Genomic DNA, 9,353 nt, shown 5'->3' with positions numbered 1-9,353 from the left:
GCAGTTTTATCCCGAAGTTAAAAACACATTTAAGACCTTTTGTGCCATTTTTTTAATTTATTTTTATTATGGAATGAATAAATTCATCTTTAAATTTAGTTTATAAGAAGATTTAAAAATACGGATGTGTTAGGAAAAATAATACCCACAATTTTTAATATCCAATTTGAGTCCAGAAAACAGACTCTGTGAATAATAAGTTTGTTTGACACTCCTGGAGTTCACACATTGTTAGTAAAGACTCTGTTTTCTTGTAAAATGATTGGAAACTAAAACTAAAAATAATCCCAAATCAAAACGTGTAATTGTGTTAAATATACAAATTAATTAAATAACAATTCATAATTAATTGACCTACTCCTAAATGCTGAAAGTCACCCTTGGGAAAACTTTTAAAATAAAAATGAATTCATGAATATATTTTTCATAATCATGAATGGCAAATGAACCACAAAGAAGAGCAACTTTGAATGCGTTTGTATTCATTTTCAAACTTTTTATTCAACATGATGTGATGTAACCTGATTGAATAGATTTTAACGTGGTTATAAAGTCACTCTCTGAACTTCTGCAGCAGTTTAATAATTCAACAGTAAAGTCTCACGTGAGCACGTGGCACACGTGAAGGAAACTGTCATTACATATGAAATGATTTCAACAGGTTCAGTGTTTTTAAAGACAGAGAAACCTCTGCTCCTTTTATAATAACGCTATAATAATAATTAATTAAGTAATACTCTCCACGGGTTTGTTGTGTTATTAATGCCAATGGAGGAAGCCCATATTAGCACAAGAGGCACCTTTATAAATCTAATAATTAGTTCAGCATGCATGTAGCCTATTAATGCCTTTTTTCTTTTTCTTTTAAATAGCCTAATTATTAAAGTTATCCTCTTAATCATGACATATTGAGTCTGTACAAGGTTGAGGCTGTATAAAGTTAACCCTCTAAATGAAACTAAATGGATTTAACTCTTTTTAACTTTTTGTATTTTTGGCTTCAAACAGCCCACACTCACATAAAAAAAAATAAAAAAAAGCACACTAAGAGACATTTAAAACTTCTGTTTTAGAAACTTAACATAAGAAATGCGCACTTTATTTAAAACTCAAGAAAATAAAAATAAAAACAAAACTTCAGTGAATCTTTAATGAGAGTTGTAGATGAGTCACAACAGTCCTGTAATTTAAATCCCGGGAGCTTCAGCCGCTGCATGAAACAAGACTCACTGACAGGCTGTGTTTTCAAAACGAACAGATAGACTGAACGTGAACACACCATGAAGCACACTTAGATGTTTTTTTTGTTATATAAAGCATTTGAACATGTAGGCTTCTGCTTTCCCAGTGTTTGGCTGCAGTTAACACAGTTTAAAGTGACGCCGAATTACGTCCTGCGTCATTATAATAACACTGGATGACGACATTATGTGAAAAAAAAAACCGCAACATGAATGAACTGTAAAAATGTGATTTTTTTAAATGAGGTTTGGTTTGAATGGTCTATTTTGTTAATCAGAAAAATCCCAAGTAGGACGACTTGTTGAAGTTCGATAGTTTAACTTTCCTACAAATCAAACTTTCACTCTACTATTCCTGTAAGGAAACTTTCAGCCTACTCTTCGGCTTGTACAGTTTTCAGTCTAAATATTGCTTTACGATTACACTGCAGCTCTTTGGGTTCTATTTTGCAACCACCAACCTTTTTGAAGAGAGGCCAGAGGTCATCCGTCATCCTGAGATTTCAGAGCTGGGTTCGGAGGAATCGGAGCTCTTGTCCTGTATTTCCTCCTGTGAAGTGAGGACATTAAAAGCTGTGGCTCCGGGGCTGTTCGGGGGACCGTCTCCTGTTTACACAATCATATGTTTTACTCTTCACTTTGTTGACTCTGGCGTTAAAACTCAGACTCTGAACCGGCGAATAACACGAGTGATTTAATGACCTGATATTAGCAAAGGGAAAGAGAGAGACCTCAGTGTTTTTTTAAATGCATGGAAGGAAGTTAAATAAAGGAGAAAAGTAAGAAATGGTGTTCATGAATTAGCAAAATAAAAAAGTCTTGAATTGTTCTTTAATGTTAGGTGATAAATGGTGCCTTGCAGAACTTTATGATCTTAATGCATAATTGACTAAAACACTGAATTATATTCCAACAAGGGACAACAGTTAGAAAATAGTAAAAGCTACTCTGTGAAGTAGATAAGTTTAATACTCTTATATTAAATGACACCGTCCCTGTCAAATGAAGTGAATTCAATGTCCATATAAAAGTGCTTGAATAAGTTTGTGTCTCACAAAAAAAATAAAGAAACATTTATTTCTTTAGCTTTACTAAAAAAAAAAGACTAAATATGCTAATCTTTAATTTTTCAGAAGTTTAATTATGTGACCGAAGGCTGTTTCCAACTTTACTTTAAAGTCCATTCTTTGTGCAGTAAAGGTTTCAAGTTTCCATTTTGCACTTGTGTATCTCGCCATTCCCGGCTTCCAAAAGTAGATGTGATGTCACAAATTTCTGACCGTAGATATGCAACATGATCTTAGATTTAAATCGACTTCATCAGGGTACAATTCTGGAAAATAAGGCTCAAGCATCTAAGTGAATTTGCAAAAATGGAAAACACATTTTAGAGCAGAGAGCGGCCTTTTAAAAAAAAAAAAAAAAAAAAAAGCCACTTTGTCCTAAAACTTTTGAGACACATCTGAATTTCTTTAAGTTCCTGAATAACTTCCATGACATTTTTTAACTAAACTTTCAGCAGCTCAAAGACACCACTCAGCTTCAGGCCGATCACTCACGACTAAGATATATTTTTAAGCTCAACCATATCCGCATCAGAAGTGATATTTAACAAAAGTGCAACCCTGAAGAAATCTGAAAAATGGAGTGAAGTTGTACTTTCTGGCTGACAGGACCAGACAGCACCAAAAGCCACCACCGGGTCCCTGCAGGAGCGGATGTCGTAAACCAGGACAGACCGTCACACACTGATCCGTGGAGGTTTTGTATCCGACATTCAATCCAAGTGCAGGTTTGGGTGTACATGTGTGTGTTTTCTCTTGACTGTAACAGCTGGCTCCATCGCTCGCCTTTCACCCTCTGATATCCGGTCGGACACTTTACGAGGATGTCGAAGCCTGTTTCAGGTCTCCCGGCCTTGGCTAAATCCCTCACCCCCCCTCTTTTTATGGAGGGAGGATGGCAGCGAGAGGGGGGGGGGAGAGGGGCCGCTTGTTTCTGCGAGTGCGGTGATAGAAATGTAACCAAATACCAAAACTAGGGGTAAAGGGCGGAAGGGGCGCACATGTTGAGTGACAGGTGCAGAGGTGGCCCTGGTGCTTAAAGGCAGCAGATCCACTAAGGCTTTAATTGAAACTTAAATCCAAATATTAGGTGGAGCCTGCACCGCCGCCTAACGAGGCGTGTTGGAGGTGTGTGTGTGTGTGTGTGGTTCCACCATACGCCACACAACTGATGACTTTTAAATAGACTTTTAAGTGCAAACATCGGAGGAGTAAATGATGACACAGAAGACAGAATCACAATCATGACGTGTTTTTATTGTTAAGAGAATATTCCCCGCTGTGTTTCTCACAGAGGTTAAGTATCCCCCCTTTGTTTTGGTGCGTCACAACCGTGTTGAATTAACCGTGTTGCATTAGATAAATGAGCCATCAGAGCGTTTGCAGAGCAGCACAAATACAATGAGGCATCCGAACTTCCGAACTTAAGTAACAGGGCTGAGGTCACTTTCAAACAATAGCTTCTCCACAATAAGTTTATATGGGTGTCCTATATGTAAACTCTGAAAAACAAACTTTACATCCTTACATAACATTTCCATTAGGGCTGTCCCCTAAAAGTCCATGATTGGAAGAAGAAGTGGAGAAGACCCAGAGTACGCTCGCGTTTTGTGTTAGTTCTAAATCGACAGCCTGACAGGCAAAGTTTCATTGTTCACAAACTTTTTCCACCAGGAGGCACATTTCCCTCCTAAAAAAAGCTGACCAGTTAATCAAAACTGGTTTAAAAAACAAAACAAAACACTCAATTAAGCAATCAAACATCTTTGATACCTTCAGTCGGCTCAGGACGTCAGGAGGGGCTGTGAGCCGAGCTGCAGCGACAATGTTTTGCGGTTAAGTCTCCCTGCTTGTTTCTCTTTCACGAGGTTTTACAGTAAGCCGATTTATCCAGGTCAGTCCCCTCCTCCCCGAAAAGGAACAAACGCAGCAAATGTAACTGATAGAACTACTCAAAGAAGCAGAGTCACATTGAAATCTGTGATTTTTCTGATGCTCTTTGGCAGTGTGTTTTAGGGGACTGGGGGCTGAGCTGCTGAATCCATTATCAGGTTCAATATCCAACAACGAGGACCCCACTTATAGAATATTTTGAATGCCTGTTGGACAGCCTTTGCTCATCAATAAACATGAGTCAGGAGAAGATTTGAGTAGACTTACACTGGAGTTCTGTGTGGCGCTGAACTGGTAAATAGGTAGTCAGGTGCAGCCCTAACTTTGATAGTCAGATTCTCTTCCTCTGTGTTGCATTTGTACAATGCATGGTCTGCAGACAGAGTTTCCATGTGAGAAATCAGAGGAGCAATTTACACTGTACAAGGTCATTTAACATCAGTCGTGTACAACATGGAGAGGGAACAGCTGGACCCCTACATAAATAAATACAGAATATATACAGTGAGTGGTGAAATGATTACAACCTGATGTAATAATTCTGTGTTGTCTGTTAATTTTGATCCGATCATTTCCGTCTCATTTCCTGATCTGCACCGAGCACCTCTGGGTTCAATTAAACGCAGATTAAATAATGTGTCCATCATCCAGCTGCTCTGAGAACATCAAGTGGTTAAATCGAGGGGTCTCTATCTACTGTGTGAGGCTAACTAGCTTTGCAGTGTCATGGGTATAGGAGCTGGAGGTAGAGCTGGATCCTCTGCATCTTTGCGGGGCTTCTTACAAGTGAGCGCCAGCAGCAGCAGCATGGGCAGGTGCCACAGGCTGCAGAAGAACAGCTTGCGGGCGCTGTTGCGGTCTCCCTTGCGGTAGAAGTTGAAGGCCAGGTAGCTGATGTACAGGTTGATGGGGAGGGAGATGACGGGGAAGGTCCAGGTGGTGACGTCCAAAACGGGGGCTAGGGAGGACAGGCCGATCAGACCCACGCTGTGACGCAGGGCCACCCGCTTGCACATCGCCGGGTGGGTGACGGACATCATGCGGTAGCCACCGCGGGAGTAGTCTTCCCTCAGGTTCCAGCTGAGGGCGTTGAAGTGGGGGAACTGCCAGCTGTACAGTAAACCACCCAGCAACAAGGCACCTGGAGGAGGTAAGGGGGGGGAGGGGAGGGGAGGGAGAGGATTAATGAAGCGAGTGTGAAGGACTTAAACTAATGTGCTGCGCCTCTAATTCACACTCAGCAAGCAGAATTAAAGGCCAAGTGCTGGAATCAAAGTTGTGTGAACTTTGGGATTTAAAGTAACATCTTTATCTTTCCATAGCGATCAATGAGTACGTCTATAACTGAAGCTCGACACGTCCTCTGAAGAGGCTTTAGCTTTACAAGAATTGTACCTTTCATATCAACGTTATTTGGAGTATTTGGATGTGTTTTCATAGTATCAACAAAGAGTATAAAGCATCTTCACATGCACTAAGGTTGGATATAAACCTCATCACCTCACACGCTACCCTGCGGTGAATTTTCCTGATAATGACCTGCTGTTTTCGTCATCTTACTTGGGGGGGCCTGGTTCAAAAAAATTTGGTACTGTGACTTCCTGGTGTCTGACATTGTGAGTCGTACCTGGCTCCAGACAACCTGTGGCAGCCGTCCAGCCCATGACAGGAGGAATCGCACCCACCAGAGCTCCCACCCAGGTGTTGGTGATGCTGAGCCTCTTGAGTGGGGTGTAGCAGCAGGTGTAGAGGAAGATGTTGAGGGCGCCCAGGAGGCCCGTGAGGGGGTTTACTGCCAGCGTGAGCAGAGTGACTCCGGGAACTCCACAGGCCAGAGCAAAGCAGACCGCATGGAGGGGACTGATAAGAAGAAGGGACAAAAGAAACAAGTACAGAATGTAAGAATCGGTTCAATCAAAAGAGAAGGGAAAAACACAGTTGGAAAGTTTAGAAGATGAGGGTTGGGGGGGGGGGGGGGGGGGGGGGGGGGGGAAGGTGGGATACAATATAAAGATCAAGCTCAGACAAAAGCCCATCACCGCCATGGGAACTTCAGGATGATAAAGTTTTGTGGGCTTGTGCAGACTGCAGATAAGACAAAGATAGTTCCACATGGTCAACACACACACACACACACACACATATATATATAGACCCATGGGGGCCACACACTCACTGACAGTCAGCAGCCGTGCATGGCTGAGTCTCAAAACGGGAGGCTCAGAGGAAGCTCATCTGATAAGATGTTGCCAGGAATAAAAGTAGCCCTACAAGATGAAGAGCATGTGCACACTCCAGAGATCAAAACTAGCTGAAGAAAAACCACTGCGGCTCAGGCTTTTAGCCGGATGAAGACTTCCTCCTCCTCCTCCTCCTCCTCTTCATGTCTTTTATTGAAAGCAGTGACGGCGAGGTCTGGTTCAAATTCACCAGTAAATGCTCCATAAATTAAAGAGAGGGCTAGATTAAAATCTTGACCATACGCAGGCCTTTTGCTTCAAAAAGCAAGCACGGCTTCTTCTTCTTTTTTTCTTTGGTGGTGGTGTCGCCCAGCAGAGAGATTGGGGTATTAATGTGATTAGTGGTGTTATGTCTGTTTCATGTGGGCTGAGGTGGGGCCGTGCAGGCTGTCGACAATGTGGCTGTGAGTTAGCTCAGTGGGGGTCAGGAGGGGGGGGGGGGGGGGGTCACACAGCCTGAGGTGGGTGTAATGGCCAATGCTTACATTGTGAAACAGAGTCTTAAGAAAGGCAAACATGTGCTCCTCTGGTTAGATTCAAGCAGCAACCTTCCAGCGTTGTAAAAATGAAACCAAGTGCAAGTGCAAAAAAAACTGCAGTTCCTTGAGTGCCCACATGAGGCTGACTCAAAAACATAAGAATGTCCACTTTTAAAGCAGAAATAAAGATTCCTGCCAGGTACAAATAAAAAATCTATACAAATAACTTTTTACGTCTGAAGTCACTGAGACGACGTCTATGTTACAGTCTATGCTTAGAGCCCACAGGAAGACCAGAGCTTACAAAGTAAAAGCAGGATTTATTTCTTAAAGAAACAGGATGATTCTATTGTTATCGGTCGAGAAGTCATGAAAGGGAAAAAACAAACTGTGCAAAACAACAGTTCTGGACTTTCCAAATCTGTAATAGACTGAAAATACAGCAGCTCAAGGGAACGTTGTTAAAGTGGGGATAGGCTATAAAACCTACAAAGACAAAACGGACAAAACCTTACGCAGATTTTTTAGTAATGACAGCAAAGAAGGAGCACTTGTTAATCTGAGGAAACTCTTAAATGTCTCATCCAGCAAGACATCCCATGAAAAAGTGTCCCTTCCCAAATGTATTAAAAATAGCAACGAGACAAAGAAAAAGTTACACGTGGATGAGATGGTTAAACTCAGAGGAGAGAGGTTGAGGTGAGAAAATTAGATAAGAACTAGGGAACATTTAGCTGGGCTCTGGTTGTGCGCTCAAACTTCAACTAAAACAATTACAAATCAAATCACTGCATAATGCACCGTTGAACCATTTGCAGTTCCAGTAAAAGCTACAGGATGTATTATTCATTCTGCTATCTGCAGGATTCTGACTGTGTCAGTAACAGTCCTTAAAATAGAAACGTGACAAAGTACCTGTGTGGCCTCTATGTTTCTTTTTTATTAATGTATTTTTGGTAACACTGGAAATTAAAGTCACAATATTTAACATTAACTAGTTGTTTATTAGCATGCTAATTAGTAGGATACTGGCTTATTAGTCATTATTTAGCTCCTATCAGTACCTTATTCTACATCAGTAGTTTTCAACTCGTCTAGCCTCAGGACCCACCACCAACTCCTCTCTGAAAAGCCGCGACCTAAATCTCAGATTGCAGATTCCATCAAATGTTTTGTAGCTCAGACGATGCGAAACATCTGACGGATGCAACAAACTGAACAAAAGAAACATGTGTTTTGTTTTGTTTTAAAGCGCTTGACAAACTACGTGACACCAGGTTTTTTCCAGGCACACGCCAGCACCGCGACCCACCAATGGGTCCCGACCCACCAGTTGAGAATCACTGCAGTCTATAACTAAGAGTTTGCCCTCAGTACCCTCCTACTTACTGCTTAGTGGTAGTCAGCTAGGAAGTGGCTGAACAAGACCACTACAAAGAGAGGAGGGCGGGTGGGGCTGCCATGCCTTTAATGCAGATGAAGACTCAAAGGTGGGAAAGATGATACACTATTGTAGTCCTGACATACAGACTACCATCATGCACACACAGACTCTGCAGTAACACAGATGTGGTGGAAAGCATCACTGGGCTAACATGTGGCCTTGTCCCATGTTCTGTTTGACAGGACAGTCCCGCCTCACATCTGCTCGCTGTCTCTACACAAGATTACACGAGTGAGAGCGAAGAGACAAAGAGAGAGAGAGAGAGAGAGAGAGCTAATGTTTCTTCTTAGAGACAGACACGCGCCTCTCGTCAGGGACCGACTGAGAGCTACAGAGAAGTGTTTGGATAGAGAGAACGTCTTCAATCAACATTTCAAGAGCACCAGAGTCCACTTCTAAACAGCATGTCAGGGAAGAATTCCTCAAACTGGGCTGAGATAGCAGCAGGTCAAAGTCCAGTTATGGTACTAACAAGCTGTTGAGTCATAAAGACACGATCGCTGTGCAGCTTCACCGGAATCACGATTCAATGATCCTGTCAATTATTCGATTCCATATCACGATGCACCACGATGGGTTGCATCTTCAACATGCTTTATTACTGCACATGGCTACTTGTTCATCCATGAACACAATCTGATGAATATGAACTCCCCTTTTGATTATTTAGAAAGAGCTTTAGAAATCAGTGTCGACATAAACAGTTGCTTTACAATTTAAACCAAAATCTACAAACAACATCAGTATGCAATAATGGCTATATGTTACTGGTATAAATCAATAGGAACCAGAGGTACTGATGCGTATGTGGATTGTTATTCATTCTCTTGTTAGTAGGTTGTTGTGCCTAACTGAAAATAAAAAAAGAAGCTTTCACTGTAAATTGCAATGAAAGCAGTTTCCTGACATGGACGATAACAAGCTGTGGCATGTTGTTGGTTGGTTTGTGTGTGTGTGTGTGTGTGTGTTCTTTTAGTCCATGCATCAGTGAA

General features: G+C 41.7%; 1 protein-coding gene across 1 annotated transcript in view; it reads right to left on the bottom strand.

The window, feature by feature from the left end:
- Positions 1-3,541: 3,541 nt before the first annotated feature.
- cox10 (cytochrome c oxidase assembly factor heme A:farnesyltransferase COX10) overlaps positions 3,542-9,353 on the bottom strand; it is a 36,911-nt gene continuing 31,099 nt past the window's right edge. Inside the window, exons 6-7 of the mRNA XM_020630766.3 lie at positions 5,826-6,058; positions 3,542-5,339 (exon numbers count right to left, since the gene is read on the bottom strand). Coding sequence (XP_020486422.2) covers positions 4,909-5,339; positions 5,826-6,058 — 664 coding nt within the window. The 3' untranslated portion in view covers positions 3,542-4,908. The remainder of the gene's footprint in view (positions 5,340-5,825; positions 6,059-9,353) is intronic.

The sequence above is a fragment of the Labrus bergylta genome, chromosome 21 (genome assembly GCF_963930695.1).
Source record: "Labrus bergylta chromosome 21, fLabBer1.1, whole genome shotgun sequence".
Classification (NCBI taxonomy): Eukaryota; Metazoa; Chordata; class Actinopteri; order Labriformes; family Labridae; genus Labrus; species Labrus bergylta.
This window is presented reverse-complemented; position numbering and strand designations above follow the sequence as displayed.